This window comes from Camelina sativa, chromosome 9, assembly GCF_030686135.1.
Source record: "Camelina sativa cultivar CO46 ecotype springtype chromosome 9, ASM3068613v1".
Taxonomy (NCBI): Eukaryota; Viridiplantae; Streptophyta; class Magnoliopsida; order Brassicales; family Brassicaceae; genus Camelina; species Camelina sativa.
In genome coordinates this window covers 31,885,889-31,906,265 of record NC_141888.1, presented here as the reverse complement: position 1 = coordinate 31,906,265, position 20,377 = coordinate 31,885,889, and the positions used below count along the sequence as shown (strand labels likewise).

The window sequence follows — 20,377 nt, the reverse complement described above, 5'->3', positions numbered from 1 at the left end:
TAGACATCTCCACCACCCTGGTTGCTTCCCAGAAAGAACCTTTGGCCTTGAAGCTTTCTTTGTTGGGATTGACCCAAGATGTGTGTATATAATTTGTTTAGAAAATGTTTTTATGGAGAAAATATTGTTTTGTAAAATTTAAAACTTAATATTAATTAAATTTATTATAAACTTAATATTTAATGTTAAAGGAAGTGGTTCCTATTATTTTAGAAATTTTAAAGGATGAGAAATCTTGTTTATAAAAGTTGAAATTTAATATTAATAAATTAAATGACAATAAATTAATAATTAATGCTAATGGCATGCTTGTAAATAGGTTTCAAGTGCAGGATTTATTTGCTAAATGTATCCAAAAATGTATATATAGATTCTGTTTATGAGTTTTTAGGTTATTCATAGACTCATAGTGTATATGTATTTGATTTTAACTTCTTCTTTTTTTTTTTTTTTTTTTTATTGTCATGAAGCTGGTTATTATAGTTTTATGAAAGATGCAACATTAGCACCAAAGTTGTCTCACTTCGACTATATAGTCATCGGAGGAGGAACCGCCAGATGTGCACTAGCCGCAACGCTCTCTCAAAATGCTACCTTTTTAATCCTCGAACGTGGTGGTTCCCCTTACGACAACCCAACGGCCACAGACATCAACAACTTCGTAAACACACTCTTGAACATAACTCCAAACTCATGGGCGCAGCTTTTCATCTCCCAAGACGGTGTATTCAACTCACGCGCGCGGGTGCTCGGGGGAGGCACGGTGATAAACGCGGGGTTCTACTCGCGTGCGGAAGATGACTTCGTGGCGGAAGCAGGATGGGATCGAGACGAGGTCGAAGCGGCTTACGAGTGGGTCGAGAAGAAAGTGGTGTTCGAGCCAAAGGTTAAGGGGTGGCAATTGGCCTTTAGAGACGTCATCACTACTGGACGGCATGACTCGTGAGGGTTAAGAACATCGAGAGAGCTAGACAGAGAGTGTGTGAGAGACTTATCTTACACGTAACCAAATTTTTACTACCAGATAAATTCTACATTCCAAACCAAAATTTTAAAATCCACTTTATCAATTCAATAGTTCGCTTTGTTGTTTTTAACTTTTAAGTAATGTAGTGTATCATATAATTTTGGAATTCATCATTTTGGTCGTTGTCATCCTGCTTCGTTGAACATGAGCATACACATTGTTCCTGTCCTTTCCTATGATTCGGATATGATCAACTTTGATTTTGTACAGAAAGTCCAAAGCCTAAAGCCAAAGGGGTCATATTCCGAGATGCAAATGGATTGTTCCACACAGCAGAATTAGCGGATCAGGACGCACTGAATGAGGTGATCTTATCAGCGGGTGCAATTGCAAGCCCGCAACTATTGATGTTGAGTGGTGTTGGTCCAAGATCCCATCTTGCAGCCCATGGAGTGAATCCAATCATCCTAGATCACCCCATGGTGGGAAAAGGAATGGGTGATAACACCATGAACCCTGTTTTAGTCCCTTCACCTAAACCAGTAGAAGTGTCCCTTGTCCAAATCGCGGGCATCCCACAGTTTGGTAGTTATATTGAAGGTTTAAGTGGGTTAAGTCTCTCTATTAGTTTGACACATAGCTTCTTCGATGGTGTTATAAATCTTCTCAATGAGGTATATATAATCAATTAATATCACCAAACATTACATAAAACTGTTATTCACAAGACTAATTAATTCAGGTGTTATTTTTGTATGATGTATATGCAGATAAAACTCCCTACCAAAACCCTCTCAAACTTTTTCAAATCTTTGGACTTCCGATTCAACGTGACGGCACAAGCTGGTGGGATAGTTATGAAAGTGGATGGACCGCTCTCGCGAGGTCACTTGGAGCTGCGGAACACAAATCCAGATGATAATCCTTCAGTGACATTCAACTACTACCAAGAGCCAGAGGATTTGAACAATTGTGTTGAAGGACTTAGTACTTTGATTAAAGTGATAGATTCGAAGGCATACTCCAAGTATAAGTTCCCTGGAGTGACCGGTCGTAGACTGTTGGATCTCATTCTTCTCCTTCCCATCAATTTGAGGCCAAGGCACATAACCTCGGTGTTCGATTTGAAACAGTTATGTAAAGATACAGTGATGACTCTTTATCATTACCATGGAGGTTGTCAAGTTGGAAAAGTGGTGGACAAGGATTACAAAGTATTAGGGATTGATGCGCTGAGGGTCATCGATGCATCCACGATTCTCAAGACCCCGGGGACTAATCCACAAGCCACGATCATGATGCTCGGAAGGTAAACACATGCATAAACCGAACGTAACAAATGATCCAAACAAGTTATTTATACAATATATGTTATAGACATGATAAATGTTGGAGATTTCTAATGTGTAGGTATATGGGGCAGAAGATTCTCCGAGAGAGGGCGGCTTTAAAGGAAAATAGTGAAGAAACAACTAAAATCGAATTGTAGAAGTCCCAAATCAGATAATCCAAATAAAAAAAGAAAAAAAATGAAACGATGAACTCGATAAGTATATATATACTTGTGTAAGAGGAGATTTTCTCATAAGTACACTGTTCATATATATATGATGATGACTTTTAGAATTTGATCTTTATAAAAGTTTCTATAGAACATGTAAGATTTTGAAAGAATCGTATATTAAGAAGTTATAAACATATAATTAAAAAAATATAAAACTGACGTCAAAAAGAAACAATATAACATGCATATGAACACTAACATGTGATTAATTTGCAGCTTCAGTTAGTTTATACTATTAAAAGTTTTCTGATCTTAATTTGTAATACTTTTCTTACGTGGTCCTAATTAAACTCCTAATGTACAAAATAGAATAGTAATATTATAATACGAAGGTTTTGAATCTTTTACACACAGCTGCCATATGCATGGTTTGTTTGTTCCATTTAATAAGTCAATGCCAAATTTAATTAATGCATTGAGCTTTAAGGTTTCCCATTACTTTTTTAATCCCTAGCGCCCATCAAGATAGTATAAGTATATATATTATATGCCGCAGCACTGTCTGACTGTCAAATTTTTTAAGCAAAGTTTCCCATGAAAGTGCATACACTTGCAAGACAAAAAAGATAATGATCGTATTCGTACCTAAAGTATAAAGGTGATCGAAACAGAGACAGCATAAACTTACGTAAGGATGAAGTTAGATTACGTATGTACGCGGTAGGCATGGCGGTGAATTTTTGTAAATAATAATACAGTAATAGTATTATGAGTGGCTGATTGATCTTTGATTCGTCCAATCAAAACCCCGATGGCTTTCAGATTACGGCGAAACCGTTATGGTCAACTAACCATTTATATTCTTCGGATCCATTATAACCAATCAAAGCCAATTGCTCTAATTTAAACAAAAACCATTTTGTCGAACTTTTTATTGATATTTTTTAAAAAAGAATGTATATATAGAAACAGATCGTGGAAGAGTAGATTGATTATGGAACACTTCTTTACAATTGTGGGGGCAAAACAAAACTGTTCCCATTTAACCGTATAAACACACCACAAAACGTGGGCGGTGTGTGTGAATACATACAATTATGGGACACTTCTCTATATACACTTAAAAATATCTGAGAAATACTATTGAGAAAATTATATAATAGAAAATGGGGCATACTCCCATTACATCCATGACTATGACCACATGGCAAAGAGTTGGATTGAAAACGAAGACGAATTAACAAACCAACAGCTAAGCCAAATAAAACCAAAAAAACAAATTAAATAGAAAAAGAAAACACTTCCACGTTGAATCAGTCATCAAGAATAAACTCACTCCACATTTTCTTAATCCATAATACCACAAAAAAAAACACAATCATTCATCTTCAATCATTCCATTATCCCCCAACACATCATTAACTAACAAAAATTCCACGTGGCCATTTTTTATATTTATCTTTCTTTTGTTTTTAAAACAAAAACATTAGAAAACATAAAATAGCCTTAAACCATTTTACACACAATAGGGCTAATAACATCAAAAAAGAGAGTCATTTTCGACGGTGGGGTGCATGGTGGCTTTGGCCTCTTTCTTTTGAATCCTTTTGAGTTCCGGCATCTTCAGGTCCATAGATTCTCCTATATCTTTCTTTTATTTATTTTTAAAAAAAAAAATCTATAATAATCTTTATGAAATGATAAAAATGTTACTCTGTTCATATATTATACAGTTGAATATTATTATGTTCATGAGCAAATAAAGAAGTTATTGTTTTTTCATTTTTTTTACAATTTTGTCAACAAGAAGAAGTTATTGCATTGTGTTTTTTTAACTCTGTAGTCTGTATCCTTTTTAATTAAATATATTGGGCCAAACCACGGGGACACGCGCTTTTAAAAACATTAAAAGAATAAAAAGCAAAAAAAGTTGGAAAAGTCATGTTTGCTCCTCTGGGTCTCTCAAATCGTCTCCTCCGCCATGCGAACTCAAAATCTCAATACCTCTCTCTTCTTCTTCTTCTTTTAGCTTAACTTTTTAATTTTCTTCTTCGAATCTACGGTATCAGATTCAAATCGAGCCTTAGGTGTAGTTTTAGCTCGTGCTTCCACTTGTCGTCGTCTTCTCACGATGAGTGAGAACTGGAGATTTGTTCGATTAAGTCTTCAAAAGCGTGCTCTCGTGTTTCTACTGGTGATTTTGAGCTTCGGTTCTTCCTACTCGTTGAAATTTCATGGTATTTTACTGTTTTATTATTCTCTCTCTCTCTGTTTTTTTTTGGTTGCCAGTAAAAATAGAAACAAGTTCCTCCTTATGATTGTTGTTTCGATTTCGTATTTCAGGTGGTGGTTTTCTCGAATTCGTGACGAATGATCTATTGTCATCAGATAGAGATGCTGAAGATTTGTAAGTTTCAGCTTTCGATTTTTTTTTTTTTTTTTTTTTTTTGATGTTTGTTAACGCAGCTGGATTGATTTAGTAACTTCCAAGTATTTTTGGATAAGGAAGACCTCTTTGTTGGTTTTTTTCAGATTTATACAGTAGGTGTGTTTTACTTCTGCAAATTAGGTTTCTGTGTTTGCTAAGATCTAATCTAGTGTTTTAGCAAATTTTAAAGTTGATTGCTCACAATGTAGAATGAATAGTTTTAGTTTTGCAGACATGATTTTGAACATGAATTTGAATTTTGGTTGTAACATCAACATCAATGTAGCTGGTATTTGTAGATCTATGACTTTTTTGAACACCAACACCTTACTTTTTAGATTTTTTTTTTTGTTTTTGTTTTTTGAGTGAACTAATACTATTTCTGAGGGGTACTACATGAACACCGACACTGTGTATTTTTATGCATTTTTATTCCAAGACTTGCTTGATTTCTTTTACTTTGATACTGCTGCTGTGCTGTGGAAACATGTTTCTATTTCCTCTTCATTTATACTCAAGTTTCGTTTTGCCTTTTGTCTCTTTTGTAGGAGAGCAGTTGGTTTTCACAGGAAATTACTTGGCCGTTTTCGTAACCCTTACACCCATTTGAATTCTTTCAAGGGTCGCCCTGTGGCACAAGTTACTCCTTCGTCATCTTCTCCGAGACCTATTGCCTCTACTAAAGCCTCAGCATCACCTCCGCCACAAAAGAGTCCTCCTGCACGACATGTTTCCGCTCCACCTCCTTTTGTGCACCCTTTGAATTTTCCTATCCTACGAAAAAGCTCCAAACCTTCTTCAAACAACACGGTTCCTATCGTGGCTGGCTGCTTTGGTGGTGCTGTGTTTATCATCCTTTTAGCTACTGGTGTCTTCTTTTTCAAAACTAAGGCTGGGAAATCTGTGAACCCTTGGCGTACAGGTCTTAGTGGACAGCTTCAGAAAGTGTTCATAACTGGTAAATTTCCTTTTCTCTACTCGCTGATACTTAGTGACATTGTTAGTTCTGGAAGATTGAGGTTTACTCGTCGTGCTTGTCCCTGGCAACTCCATTTTCTTTTTGTTTCCATACTAATGATGTGCAAATTTGGTTACTCAGGTATCCCCAAACTCAAAAGATCTGAGATCGAAGCTGCCTGTGAAGATTTCAGTAATGTCATTGGGTCTTGTCCCATTGGTACATTGTTCAAAGGGACACTATCAACTGGGGTGGAGATAGCTGTGGCTTCTGTTGCTACTGCCTCTGCCAAAGAATGGACTAATAACATAGAAATGCAGTTCAGAAAGAAGGTAATTTCCAGTCAACCAGTTCCCCTATATTTTGTATGCATTTTAATTCATATTGCCTTATCATTTATGTTTTGGATAACTTTTCAGATCGAATTGTTATCCAAGATAAACCACAAGAATTTTGTTAACCTTCTTGGCTACTGTGAAGAAGATGAACCTTTCACTAGGATCTTGGTCTTTGAATATGCATCAAACGGATCAGTCTTTGAACATTTACACTGTAAGTAAATAAAGCTTTTTTAGTCATATCAGTCATTTACACTGTAAGGTTTGTCGATTTAAAATAGGAAACAATATTTCTTTGTTGCAGATAAAGAGTCAGAGCACTTGGACTGGATAATGCGGCTAAGAATAGCAATGGGCATAGCATATTGTCTTGACCATATGCACGGGCTCAAACCACCTGTAGTCCACAGCAGTCTTCTCTCATCATCAGTTCAACTCACAGAGGACTACGCAGTCAAAATTGCAGATTTCAATTTCGGGTACCTAAAAGGCCCATCAGAGACAGAAAGCAGCACCAATGCACTCATAGATACAAACATTACAGAAACAACACAAGAAGACAATGTTCACAGCTTCGGGTTGCTGTTGTTCGAATTGATGACTGGAAAACTCCCAGAGTCGGTTAGGAAAGGCGACTCAGTAGATACTGGATTGGCTGATTTCTTGAGAGGAAAGACCTTAAGGGATATGGCGGATCCAACATTGGAATGTTTTGATGAGAAGATTGAGAGTATAGGCGAAGTGATCAAAAGCTGCATAAGGGCAGACCCGAAACAGAGACTGACAATGAAGGAAGTGACAGGGAGATTACGGGAGATCACAGGGTTATCACCAGACGATGCGATTCCAAAACTTTCAGCTTTGTGGTGGGCAGAGCTGGAAGTGCTGTCCACTGCGTGAAGAGACGACTACTCTGCTTCACAACAAATCTGTAAGTAGTATTAATATGAAGATTGAGTGAGGTTTTTTGAGTCTCTTTTGAAGCTCTCTTGGCTTCTCTTTAGGCTACTTTCATCTATATATATATAAAATCTATGGAACTTAGTTTATATGAAAAAAAAGACCCCCGATGGATCCATTTGCTCTTATATGTGTCAGTAAACAGAACATATCCGAGTCTCACGGTAAGACCCCTTTTTTTGGTGTGCATAAATGTTGATGGTGGTTACTGTGTTTGTAAATTAGTTACTACGTTCTTTTAAATGTTTTAAATCATCAGTTTCTGAAGTATCCTTTAGAGAAAACCAATCAAAGTAATATATTTCAGAAGTTTTGCTCGATCAAATAATTGAGTTGAAGATGGCACTCGCAATTTGATATCTCTCACCATAATTGCAGTCTTCAGAATCGAATTCAGTAAATTTAATGCATAATTAAACAATTTATTAATTTGCCGATTATCTTACTCAAATTTTTAACACTCCATCTCCTATGCTACATGCAAGGTATCGTATCTATTAATACTAAACCACATGCAATAGCTAGTAATCGGAGTATATTACACTCATATCCACTCCTAAGGGCATCTCCAATCTCACTAAAATAGAGTCAAATCTCTATTATAGAGCAACATTTGCTCCAATCCTACTCTATATTTTACTCTAAAATAGAGAAAATAATAGGATTGCTCTATATATAGAGCAACTCTATTCTCACCTCTATTTTTTACACTAACTCTATTATAGAGGTGAAAATAGAGTAATACATTGGAGTAAAACAATGCTTTATTTTTGAGTTACTCTATTTTAGAGAAAAAAATAGAGAAAAAAATAGAGAAATACAATGGAGATGGTCTAAGAACATATTGTTAACCAAAACTAACATATTATACCGGTTTGTGATGGTTGATTCAGTTTATCATTGTCGTTTTCCATTTCTTTAGTTAAAAATTTATATTACCGCTGTGAGAGTCACAAAATATGTTGAAAAATGATTTAAAAAACAACAAAATATTGAAAAATGTTGTGAGTCGACATGAACAAATAAAGATGGCCCATCGGTGTAATCCAAAACGGTATCGTCTGAACCGTCAGATTACAGATTGCAACACGCGACAATCACACATCGTCTACACAATCAAATCCTTGGAAGCTGGTTGGATTATATTTTTTAAAATATTTCTTTTCACAATCAAAAAAAAAAAAAAAAAAGCAAAGACAAAAAAGAAAAGAAGAAGAAATCGTACAGTAGTGATCTTAGGTGGGTATATGCTCGGAGTATCTCTCCTTATCCCTCCTTGGGGTTCTCTTCAAAACCCCTTCTTCTGTAACCATCCATCTTCACCCACCCGCCATGGCTAATCCTCAAGCTTCTCCAATCCACCAGAACCATCTCTCTCTCTTCCACTTCCGCACTACTTCCACGTCTCCTTCTTCCTCTTTCACCTCTCTTCATTTCCGAAAGCCTCTGCTCTTCCTCCCTTCTTCTTCGTCATTGTTCTCCAAGTATCCGCAGAGCGAGCAGCAGCAGTGTAATAATTATAACCACCAGGTGAGACACGTGTCCACCGTGCCTGTTGAGTATCCGACACCGACTCCTCCCGAATCCGACGATTTCTTATCGGAAATCGACCGGCTCAAGTCTCTCCGAGCGAAACTAGACGTTTCCTCCAAGGACTTGCGGCGGAAGGACGCGGTCATCGACGCTGATCCCAGAGTTCGTCGATTCTTCAGCGAGAATCGTGGCGGTTTATCTAAAGTTTTAGGTTCGCTTGGTTTGAATTCGGAAGAGATGTTTCTCGTTAAGTGTGTCATCGCTGCGGGGCAAGAACACGCGATTTGTATGAATTATGAGGAAGGATTTGAAGAAGAAGAAGAGGAGGAGGAGGAGTATACAGTGAGAAGTTCTGTGAAGAACGCACTTTACGCGTTGGTTGAGATGATTGAGCGGTTCGATGTGAATAGTAGTAGTAGCGGCTATAATGGTGGTAGAAGAGAGATTGGTACAGTTTTAGGAGCAGATGAGATTGCTCACTTCAGAAAGTTCTTGAAGTTTCTGGATGAAATTGAACAGTTCTACGACTGCATTGGAGGAATCATCGGGTACTAATTCTTAACTTCGTTTAGTACACGGAATTAGATTAAGCTGCCTCGAAAGTTTTTTGATTTTTGGTTTTTGGGATTATATACACTGCTGAGACATGCATCATTGTGTGTCAGATATCAGGTTATGGTTCTTGAGCTTCTTTACCAATCAACTAAGAGGCGTAATACTAGCCGGTCACATCTTGTTGAAGAATCATTGGGTTGTCAGTACTTAGAAATGCATACTCCTAGCGTTCTTGACCTTACTCAGAGGAAAGAGTATGCCTCACAGGCGGCTCTATGGGGGATTGAGGTTAGTATTGTGTTATTGTTTTTGAAGTTAACGGATTGTGTTATGTATGGTTTCTGGATTATAAGTTGTTGTTAAAATTAGGGATTGCCAGACTTAGGTGAAATATATCCCTTAGGAGGTGCAGCAGACAGATTAGGGTTGGTTGATACAGAAACAGGAGAATGCCTTCCTGCAGCAATGCTTGCTCATTGTGGACGAACTTTGTTGGAGGGACTTATTAGAGATCTTCAGGTACATATTCACTAATTACTCGAGTCACTCGTGGTGGGTTTGTCTATATTTGAATGAATTAAAGGGAATGCTTGAGGTATGAACAACTGTATTTGTTCATGTGCATTAGTAATGTTGTATATCCATTTTTTTTTGTCAATTGCTAGGCTAGAGAGTTCCTTTACTTCAAGCTTTATGGAAAGCAATGTGTCACACCTGTTGCCATTATGACAAGTGCTGCAAAGAACAACCATGAGCATGTAACTTCGCTTTGTAAACGGCTCAAATGGTTTGGAAGAGGTCAATTAAATTTCCGACTCTTTGAACAGGTGTCACAGACATACATTTTCTTTTGATTTCTATTACCTGTTTTATGTAACAATTGTATTTGAGTATTATCAAGTTAATGGTATGTGGTTTTTGATCTCTAGCCTCTCGTCCCAGCTGTCAGTGCTGAAGATGGTCAATGGATAGTATCAAAGCCCTTTGTGCCTGTTAGTAAACCTGGTGGTCATGGCGCAATCTGGAAATTGGCTTACGACAAAGGTGTATTTAAATGGTTTTTCGATCATGGAAGAAAGGGAGCAACCATTCGCCAAGTTAGGTTAGTTACTTGTACCATTGTGAAGTTGTTCATTACAATAAAATCAGAACTATCTGGATTTAGTGTTTATAATTGTGATATTGCAGTAATGTTGTGGCTGCCACAGATGTTACCCTCTTGGCCCTTGCTGGGATTGGCTTACGGTATAATAAGGTAGACTTGCATCATATATTTATAACCCACATACTGCACATAGATTCAAAAGATTACATGTATCACTTTTCGAGATGATAAAGAGAGCATCTGGTGGTGATTGCAACTGGTATTTAATATTGCAGAAACTTGGGTTTGCATCCTGTAAAAGAAATGCTGGAGCAACTGAAGGTATTAATGTATTGATGGAGAAGAAGAATTTTGATGGGAAGTGGGAATATGGTATATCGTGCATTGAGTACACAGAATTTGATAAATTTGGAATCTCTCCTTCCTCAAATGGGTATGATATTTCTATCATTGAGTTTGTTCTTGCTTAAAGTGCATATCCGAGAACTGATTCATAGTATCTCTGTTTTAGCTCAAAATGTGTAAATTTATCTTCTCTTTTGTTGTCTGTCTATAGTGTTAGTTATTTTTTCTTGTCTCTGGTTAAAGTATTAGTGCTTCTTATTAGTGTGATTCTTCAATACTCATATTATTCTTCAGCTCATAGTGCAAGATCAAATCATTATTCCTTTTTTACTTCTGAAGTTTGCAGGCGGATTTCCCTGCCAATACAAACATTCTATATGTTGACTTACACTCAGCCGAGTCAATTGGGTCGAGTAGTAATGCAAAAAGCTTACCAAATATGGTTCTGAATACAAAGAAGCGAATTGAGTACATTGATCAGTATGGAGACTATCACAGGTTTGTAGTTCTGAACATTTATGTTGAGTGATCTTCTGTTCTCTTGTTATATGTCAGTGTCACAATTCTTTTTGTGATGTTTTACTTCTAAATAGAAGCCTCAGTCACATCGTAACTGCTGCTTATAGCTAAAATGGAATCCATACTGATTCCTTGTGACTTTCAAAACTTATTTTTTTCTCTCAAATGGAATCACCAGTCACTCTCTTACTATAAAATGTTTACTTCAAATAAACTTTAGGAGTTTATATCATCGTTAGCAGTTTTCTTATTACTTTACTTTTGGGCAGCGTTTTGGGTGGTCGACTGGAATGCACAATGCAAAACATAGCAGACAATTTCTTAAATAAGTTTCCCTCTAGATGCCAGGGCAATCTAGAAGGTAAATTTTATTTGAATTACTTGCAATGTTAAATGTATATGTCTTTAGGTATTACTGACTCTTAATGTTATCTTACCAGATAAACTGGATACGTATATTGTTTACAATGAACGAAGAAAGGTCACTTCTTCAGCTAAGAAGAAGAAACCACACGCAAGTGCTGCATTACACCAGGTAATCTTTCTCGAGCCAATTGTTTAGTCCCTCTTTGTCTTTTCTTGTCTCATCGCATGGATTTAGCATTCAATGGAATTACATTTAAACTTTAACTAATTTTGAAACTGATCTCTTTCTTTACAGACTCCAGATGGTGCATTGTTGGATATACTACGAAATGCATATGAGCTCCTTACGGAATGTGATATAAAACTTCCCATGGTTAGTTCATAGACACATACTTTATATGACTTGTTTTATTACTACTGCTATTTCAGACCCGTGAAGATATATTTCATGCCAGAGTGAATCTTATCAGTTAGAACTTCAAATTAAGAGTTAATAATTTTATTCTACTTCTCTAGATTGAACATAACGATAACTATGTGGATTCGCCACCTCCGTATCTCATTCTTCTGCATCCTGCTCTTGGTCCTCTTTGGGAAGTTTCAAGACAGAAAGTAAGTCAATAGTCTGCTTTTGTTGTCTGCAACAGAAAGTCTAGCAAATGTTTTATTATGATGAATCTTATATAATCGCTGTAACAGTTCAAGGGAGGGTCCATTTCCAGTTGCTCAGAAGTGCAACTAGAGATTGCAGAGTTGTCATGGAACAACGTTCAGGTTCTCAATATTTCTATCCTGCCAACAAGATTTCACATAGCTTTCATCGTGTTGAGTTTCTTTAATTCTAAATCACCTTCTTGTCCCATAGGTTGATGGCAGCTTGATCATCACTGCTGAAAACGCCATGGGTTCAACAACTATCAATGATCATGGTGAACCAATATTACAATATGGATTAAGGTAGGAAAGAATCCTGTACTTGATTATCTCTGTAAGATACATGTCTATTGGTTTTGCTTTTGCATGTTTGAATTCACATAAAACTTGATTTGTAGGTGTGGCAAGTGTAAACTGCATAACGTCAAGGTAGTGAACCGAGGAATCGATTGGAACAGTAAATCAAATGTTTACTGGAGAAACGATGTGAACCGGCTTGAGACTTGTAAAATCATATTACACGGAAATGCAGAATTCGAAGCCAGCAATGTAACTGTAGAGGTAAAGTAAAGTAACAAGGAAGTTTCTGATGAATTAGAGTCTCTGTCTCAAACCAGGTGATCTATATTCTTTTTGCAGGGAAACCATGTTTTTGAAGTACCCGACGGTCACATAATGAAGATCACACAAGGAAATGCAGGTAAGTGAATCTTTTACAAAACCTATGATAGATAAGAAGCCAAACTAATTTGACACTAGTATTGAATGATTGCATTATTTGGTGTTGTATTTAGGTTTAAGCATCAACTTAGAAGCAATGAAAGAAGGGGTATTGGAAACAGGAAGCTGGTATTGGGACTACCAACTTAATGGATCACACATTCATCTTCAACAAGTAGAGGTTTCACAAAACTAACCCCATCCACCCACGAAGTTAGAAGGAAGTATATAACCTCTCCTTGTCCTTGAAAATAAAACTAGAAAAGTGTACTGTGCTGTAAATGTTGCTCCCTTGTAAATTAAACAAAACAGTTCACCATCTATCTGATAACTTCTCTTTCATGTAAAAAAAAAAGCTTGAGAATCCATAAATTCATACTTGCACAGAAACTCTTGTAACTTGAAGCCACAACACAAATACATACAGATTCATTTACAACATTGGTCTCTTTTCTAAAAGGAATCAAAATCAAGACTTTAACACATTGGTCTGATAAAAATCACGTAAAGCATCACCCATTCTCAATCCTCTAACACTCATCTCCTTCAAAACCAGCTTAGCTTCATTAAACCTCTTCCTCTTGATGAGCTTACTAGCCAAACTCCCCAAGTTCTCTTCATCCAATCTCTTATCTTTCCCGGCGTAGGCCATCACAAACTCAACGCTCAGCGCATAATAGCCACTCTCCACCATCACTCCAATAACGTGCGCGTGCGTGGCGTACAATACCGGTAACCCTTCTTCCTCCATCCTCCTCAGTATCGCCATCGCCGCTTCAACCTTCCCCGATTTACACGCGCCTAACACAAGCGCGTCGTAAGTACGCGTGTCCGGTGAAATAACCTTTCCCTCCTCGTCTTCCTCCATCTTCCTCAACACCTTGCTCGCCTCCGCCACGTCGCCGTCGTAACAATGCGAAGTCAAAAAGTAATTGTATGACGTCACGTCCATCGGAACCCCGTGAGATCTCATCAGTTTCACGACGCGCCACGCTTCCTCGATCTTGTTCTTCTTCGTGAGCGTGTTTAAGATCGGGTGAAACGTGGAGGTTGAGAGCTCGAAATTTCCGATCGCCATATCTTTGATCAAGATCAGAGCGTCGTCGATCCGGTTCAGTTTGCAGAGACGAGCGATGAGAGTTTCGTATGCGTGTTTCCGAGTGTAGCCGGCGTCGGTCTGAGGCAAAACACGGCGGAGATCTTCTAAGGAGGAGGAGTAAGATTCGGTGTTTGTTAGGAATTTGAATGTGGCGGTTGTGTTGAAACAAGCGTTTACGACGCGGGTGTTGAGTAGACGGCGTACGGCTTCGAAATCACCGGAGCTTCCAGCTTCGAATATGAGGTTATCGAATTCGGCGGTAGTACGACGATGACCAGGATGACCAATTGGATTGGGATTTACGGTGGAGATTGAACGTCCTGAGATCGATTGAAGGAGAAATCTGGAATTGATTGATTCTCTGACGAATCGCCGGAGAAGAGACATCGTCGGATATAAGGTCGACGGGGTCAAAGGGTTTAAGCCGGAACTTTAGAAATGAAGTAGACAGTGTAGATGATACTGCGCTTGAGATTATTGGGCTAAAACTTGTTTTGGGATAATTTATGGGCTTTAAAGGCCCAATATTAAAAGCCTATCATTTGTCTCGTTTCATTGTCTAGGGTTTTGAGAATATATATTGCATCTATCCATCATCTTGTGTCACCTCTCTCAGCAGGATTAGGGTTTTGAGCAAAAAGGAGTGATGAGAGCTAAGGTAAAGTGATCTCCCAATCTTACTGAGTTCGTAGTTTGATTCATCTGATCTATCTTGTTACATACTTTAAGCCAAGTTTAGTCATCTTCGTTCCAAATGAATAATTAGTAATTGTGGATCTGGTTTTTTTTTTTGTGTGTTTTTGGATTCAGTGGAAGAAGAAGCGTATGAGGAGGTTGAAGAGGAAGAGACGAAAGATGAGACAGCGATCTAAATAGACACATCTACTTACCCCCGCTAGTCTTTCGGTTTCTCCCCTTTTCTCCATTTGTGTTTCGTTTGCTTCAGTTCTTTTGTCTTTTCCGGATTTTGATACTACTTTTGTTGTATTAAGTTGCAAGTTTTTTGCTGTTGGATTAATGGATTTTTCAATTAACGTTAAGCTTTTACTTACTTTGTCAATTAGCTTGCGATTTAATATTTGTCTCTCTAGCTTATTTCATCTCATTGTTGCTGATCTTAATGCATTTGCGAATATTCTAGGATTTTTGGATAGTGATTCGAGAACGTATATCATCAGGGCTTATGATAGAACCTCAAGTGTTACCTGCTTACTATACCAGATAATCTCATTTGTTTTAGCTCTGAGCTGCTGTAAATTTAGCGTTTCATAGTAGTTAGTCTTGGTCCAAATGCCTGAAGAGATAGTAAGAGGTAGTAAACCTTTCCCACTCACAGTTTTAAACTTGAACATTTATATAGCCATAGCTCATCGCTTCCCCTTGCTTGTGTGATCTTGCGAAGCTGAAAGGTTAATGAAGATGTTGTAACCATCGTGTTAATCACTATACAATTAGATCTGTTGTCTTTGTTGTGTTTTAGGAATCCTAATCGATCCGTTCAACTAGTTTAGCATGTACTGTTCTCCCTATTCTCAAAATAGTGTCCTTGATTCTTATTTGATGACTTGGGTTGTTTTAGTCTTATTTTATAAAGAAGAAATTACAATGTGATGATATGTATTGGAAACCAAGTAATGTATGTGAAAGAAAGTTAGTAGCGAAATCATATGTACTACACCCGAGTAAAATACAAATTATGAATAACACCCGAGTCTGGATTTTAACTAAAAATCTTGCCACAAAACCCTCTCTCTCTCTCTCTCGTTCTCTTCTTAAAATAAACCTTTTTGTTTTTCTTACTCCCTGAAACCTGATACATCTTTGCAGATTTCTTTCTTGCGTTAGGTGTTTAGACAGAATTTACATGGGCTGTTTTTGGTCTAAAGAATCCATTACCGTTGCTGTTTTATATAAAAGAAGCTAGCAATGTTTAGATTAAAATTCGGAAATCAAGCACAAAGAGAGTTAATAGCAAAACTATGTGTGCTACATACTACACAGTATGTATATGTATATACACTCAAACCGGCTTTGCCAAATGATGAACATTCCCAAGTACAGTATTCATTTTTAACTAAACATTGTGACAAATCCCTCTCTCTCTCTCTCTCTTTCTCTCTGCTTGATGGTTTCCAACTTCCATTAAAACTTGTCCATATCTCTCTCAACTTTACTATTCGTTGAAGTGTATAGCACCGAGTTTCCAAACAAGAAAAGTAGTAGCAAACATCACAGTGCTTATGAACACAAAGGAGAAAGCAATGATGAGAATATCTGAGCCTCCGGGTAAATCAAACGTAAGGCCGTTCTTTGGCATCCCTCTCCTGCTATCATCAAGCATGTTGGTTGGTGCTTCGGGTAAACCCGGTTTCCTCTTTGTTTTCTTATCACTTTCCTTGAGCACATCAAGAAGCTGGCTTCCCATCTTAGGTTTTGAAGGTTTAGGTGTTGCTTCAGTGTATCGGCTAAGAACCCGAGCTGCTTTTAATCTCTCTCTTGCCGTCAATGGTGCTTTTTTAGCTGAGCCATTGCTTCCTGATTCAACTGATTCACTTGCTGGTTTACTAGAAGAATCCGAAGAGGGAGAGGAATCAACAGATGTTGTTGTGATAGAACTGTCGTTTTTCTCAACACAAGATAAAACTAGTCTTCTTCTGCTTAAAAGTGACCTCCTTGAACTAATCAGAGAGATGTTGGGCACAAAAGGTGAAGGCTTTAACGGTATAGTAGTAGGATGGGATCTGTTATGAAGCTTCAAAAAAAAAGATAAGATTTTTGTTATTATCAGCATAACAAAGCATCCATAGAAAAAGGATTGAGCTTTTCTGAATCCATAAGAGAAACCAATCAATCAAAGAGGCTAACACACAAAATCAAACCCAGTTGCAGGAATCTCCAAGGAAACAATTCATCCCCAATTACTAGAGTCGTATGAGAAGAAAGAAGAAATCTTAGATGGGTCATCAAAGAGGAAGACAGGAAACACTTACCGGAGAACTGAATCCGGCGTTGAGAGCGACGGACATTTTGAATATCGTATGTATTAAGAGTGACGCATACGGAGGAAGATGAAGACAGGGGGTGCTCTGTTTCTGTGTGGTAGTGAAAGAAGCTAAGCAGCGAGAGAGAATCCCAAAGATTGGGTTGCTACTCCTCTGCTTCCTTAAGATGATCAATTTCCCCCACTCGCTCTTATAGCGCGTGGAAACCACGATGTCACTTATTATTAGTTTTACATTTGAATAAAAAAAAGCACAAATTCCCCTGAATAAAGAAACTTAAGATTTGCACCCAAAAAAAATAAACTTAAGAATGGTCTACTACTAATCATTGACTTTGTTTGTAGTTGAATGAGATTAATCGTTTGTATTGATGAGAGGACCCATCTAAACTGCTTCGTTGACACACCTAAAACCGCTTGTCTTTAGTGACCCATTCACACATATGTTATGTTGATCGATGGTCTTGTTTTGGTAGAGTGCCTTTCGCTAAATCGGTCCAACTATGCAACGATTACTAGTAGTAATCTCGTTTGATTAGACAATTTAAATTAAACAAAAAAGTCAAAGGTACTGATTGTGTCATTATAATATTACATTACTAATTTAATATTAAGACATGGTGTAAATGTGTATTATGCAAACAACCAATTCCAGCTCAATCATAACCAATTTATATTTTTTTCTTTTTCTTAGTGATCACGATCCACGACTACACATGTCGAGTGATGTCTCAATAGAATATTTAATCAAACAAATGACTACTTTTACTAAATCAAAGACAGAGATGGTATAGGAAAGACAAAAGAATGTCGGATCTTCCTGAAACTTTATTTCTCCAGGGAGATTTCTAAGTCTTCTTCTCTTTGTTTCTTCTGCTAACCTCCTTTTCGAGCAATGGCGACATCTTCTGATGGACTATTCGACGATATGAGCGTGTTGGGAGTGATTGGATACGTATTGGAGCAAACCAGGTTCATCTTCCTCGTACCGATACTGAAACGTATGGTGAATCTATGTCAGGTTGTCTCGGTGTTGTTGTTCATAGATGCAGCATATATGGCTATAGTTGTAGCTATTGGCAAATTACTTAGACGAACACCACAGAAAGTTCTCAAGTGGGAAAGCTTTAAGAACAATGACGACGTTGAGCTAGCTCCTTCAAGCATTCATCCCATGGTTCTCATTCAGATCCCAATCTACAACGAAAAAGAGGTGACTTACTTTGGAAACCAAAAAAAACAAAACAGAGAACTCTGTTTTTTGAAACAGAGTATAATGATTCTAAACAGAGAACTCTGTTTCACAAGTGACAATGTTTTAAACAGGTATGCCAACTTTCGATAGGAGCTGTTTGCAAGCTATTATGGCCACTAGATCGGATGATTGTTCAAGTGCTTGACGATTCAACCGACGAAGAGAGTCAGGTCCCTTTCCTTTAACCCTTCTTGAGCTCATTTGAATGTGCTTTGATCCTTAAAGAAGTTAACCTCAGTTATTAAAATATCTATAAAGAAGTGTTCCTTTTTCTTTAATCAAATAGAAACTGGTTAGATTGGAGTGTAAGAAATGGTCGAGCGAAGGTATAAACATAAAGTCGGAAGTTAGAAGTGGTAGAGACGGGTACAAAGCAGGAGCTCTCACTGCAGGAATGAAGCATAGTTATGTGGATGGATGCGACTTCGTTGTTATCTTTGATGCTGATTTTCAGCCTGAACCTGATTTTCTTGAACGTACTGTTCCTTTTCTTGTCCACAATCCTGAGTTAGCTCTTGTACAAGCCGGCTGGAAATATGGTTAGAGCTTTCTTCTTCACTTTCGAGTTAGCTAAAGACCCGCTTTAGATTGTTAAATCGATTCCTTGTGTGCATATGACAGGGAATGCGGACGAGTGTTGTATGACAAGAATACAAGAGATGTCTCTTAACTACCATTTTGCAGTAGAGCAAAAGTCTGGATCTTCCATACTTGGTTTCTTTGGATTCAATGGTGAAGCATCCATATCCATGCCCTTGTGTGTGTCTTGTAATATATGATCTTAATTTAAGTGAACAAAAGAAACATCGTTGACTTCAGGCACTGCTGGTGTGTGGAGAATTAATGCTCTGAATGAGGCCGAAGGGTGGAAGGATCGCACGATAGTCGAGGACATGGATTTAGCGGTTAGAGCTTATTTACGTGGCTCTAAATTTGTGTATGTCGACGATGTCAAGGTTAGTAATGGAGAGTATTTCCTTCAATAAAAGGCAATGACTCAACTTGTACTAATTTTTGGAAGTTTTATTTAAGGTCAAAAACGAGCTTCCGAGCTCCTTTCAAGCATACCGGTTTCAGCAACATCGTTGGTCTTGCGGTCCAGCAAACCTCTTCAAGAAAATGGCAATGGAGATCATAAAAAACCAGGTTGATAGATTACATAAATCCCAATTCCTTTGGAGCATAAGTATAGTTCAATGACCTTTATCGATTTTGTGTTACAACATGTTTGAAACAGAATGTGTCTATATGGAAGAAGGCCTATTTGGTATACAACTTCTTCTTTTTGAGGAAGATCGTTGTGCATCTCTTCACATTCGTCTTCTACTGTCTAATTTTGCCTGCTACCGTTATATTCCCGGAAATCGAAGTCCCCAAATGGACTACTATCTACATTCCAGCTACCATCACTATCCTGAACGCTATTGCAACACCAAAATCTTTCTACCTCATACTGTATTGGATCTTATTTGAGAATGTCATGGCGATGCATAGGAGTAAAGGAACTCTCATTGGATTGCTAGAGACGAGTAGAGTTAAAGAATGGATCGTGACACAAAAACTAGGAGAGAGCAATACTCTCACGCAAAACCTCATTAGTACTACTACTACTCACTATAGCTTCCCCGAAAGGTTTGAATTGTTTTCCCGCCTAGATTTAACGCGCGAAATGCATGTTATTATAATGATGTGATTATGTTTGGATTTGTGCAGACTTAGGTGGCGAGAGATAACGGTTGGGATGTATCTATTCATATGTGGATACTACGACTTTGTGTTCGGGAAGACATACCTTTATATATATCTTTTCTTGCAGTCTGTTGCCTTCTTCGTTGTTGGAGTTGGCTACATTGGAATGTCGGTTCCGAGTAATCGACGAGACACTTAACTTCTTGCTTCTTTCTTCTCCTACACATTCATTCTTTTTTCAAGAGGTTGTATAGAGATAAAAAGATGTGGTTTTGTCATCATGTTACATTTTTATCTATTCCTTGTAACGATCTAACTTCGAGTTATAGCACCATTCAAAACTCTTAAGAGTCTACCACAATAGCAATTAGCAAGAGATGT

The 20,377-nt window shown here is 37.7% G+C and overlaps 5 protein-coding genes and 2 pseudogenes across 7 annotated transcripts; 5 read left to right on the top strand and 2 right to left on the bottom strand.

Annotated features, from left to right (window-relative positions):
- Positions 1-415: 415 nt before the first annotated feature.
- LOC147939052 (protein HOTHEAD pseudogene) lies at positions 416-1,078 on the top strand (annotated as a pseudogene).
- A 150-nt stretch (positions 1,079-1,228) lies between these two features.
- LOC104712256 (protein HOTHEAD-like) lies at positions 1,229-2,280 on the top strand. The gene is made up of 2 exons (XM_087467478.1): positions 1,229-1,641; positions 1,738-2,280. The coding sequence occupies exons 1-2, from the start codon at positions 1,375-1,377 to the stop codon at positions 2,278-2,280; spliced, it is 810 nt and encodes a 269-aa protein (XP_087323604.1). The 5' UTR covers positions 1,229-1,374.
- A 1,715-nt stretch (positions 2,281-3,995) lies between these two features.
- LOC104712255 (putative inactive receptor-like protein kinase At3g56050) lies at positions 3,996-7,425 on the top strand. Its single transcript, XM_010429108.3, has 6 exons — positions 3,996-4,708; positions 4,815-4,878; positions 5,448-5,857; positions 5,999-6,189; positions 6,277-6,409; positions 6,500-7,425. The coding sequence occupies exons 1-6, from the start codon at positions 4,603-4,605 to the stop codon at positions 7,093-7,095; spliced, it is 1,500 nt and encodes a 499-aa protein (XP_010427410.2). The 5' UTR covers positions 3,996-4,602; the 3' UTR covers positions 7,096-7,425.
- An 829-nt stretch (positions 7,426-8,254) lies between these two features.
- LOC104712253 (UTP--glucose-1-phosphate uridylyltransferase 3, chloroplastic) lies at positions 8,255-13,209 on the top strand. Of its 2 annotated transcripts, XM_010429106.2 has the most exons (17): positions 8,255-9,236; positions 9,354-9,531; positions 9,613-9,762; positions 9,909-10,070; positions 10,173-10,345; positions 10,432-10,498; positions 10,624-10,781; positions 11,033-11,191; positions 11,482-11,573; positions 11,653-11,747; positions 11,874-11,951; positions 12,095-12,190; positions 12,278-12,352; positions 12,444-12,535; positions 12,631-12,793; positions 12,872-12,932; positions 13,027-13,209. In XM_010429106.2, exons 1-17 carry the CDS (start codon positions 8,488-8,490, stop codon positions 13,146-13,148), a joined length of 2,670 nt encoding a protein of 889 aa, XP_010427408.2. In that variant the 5' UTR covers positions 8,255-8,487; the 3' UTR covers positions 13,149-13,209. The 2 variants fall into 2 exon arrangements, with proteins under 2 accessions (XP_010427408.2, XP_087322678.1); XM_087466552.1 differs by lacking the exon at positions 8,255-9,236 and having other exon boundaries at positions 9,390-9,531; positions 9,623-9,762.
- A 100-nt stretch (positions 13,210-13,309) lies between these two features.
- LOC104712254 (pentatricopeptide repeat-containing protein At3g56030, mitochondrial pseudogene) lies at positions 13,310-14,703 on the bottom strand (annotated as a pseudogene). Its single transcript, XR_015566557.1, has one exon. The product of XR_015566557.1 is annotated as a pentatricopeptide repeat-containing protein At3g56030, mitochondrial pseudogene (transcript).
- A 1,252-nt stretch (positions 14,704-15,955) lies between these two features.
- LOC104712251 (uncharacterized) lies at positions 15,956-17,344 on the bottom strand. Its single transcript, XM_087466551.1, has 2 exons — positions 17,042-17,344; positions 15,956-16,803 (listed from the first exon to the last, which is right to left on the bottom strand). The coding sequence occupies exons 1-2, from the start codon at positions 17,075-17,077 to the stop codon at positions 16,225-16,227; spliced, it is 615 nt and encodes a 204-aa protein (XP_087322677.1). The 5' UTR covers positions 17,078-17,344; the 3' UTR covers positions 15,956-16,224.
- A 483-nt stretch (positions 17,345-17,827) lies between these two features.
- On the top strand, positions 17,828-20,339 carry LOC104712249 (putative glucomannan 4-beta-mannosyltransferase 14). The gene is made up of 8 exons (XM_010429102.2): positions 17,828-18,265; positions 18,379-18,477; positions 18,594-18,846; positions 18,929-19,039; positions 19,127-19,263; positions 19,340-19,453; positions 19,545-19,939; positions 20,021-20,339. The coding sequence occupies exons 1-8, from the start codon at positions 17,948-17,950 to the stop codon at positions 20,193-20,195; spliced, it is 1,602 nt and encodes a 533-aa protein (XP_010427404.1). The 5' UTR covers positions 17,828-17,947; the 3' UTR covers positions 20,196-20,339.
- The last annotated feature ends 38 nt before the right edge of the window (positions 20,340-20,377 follow it).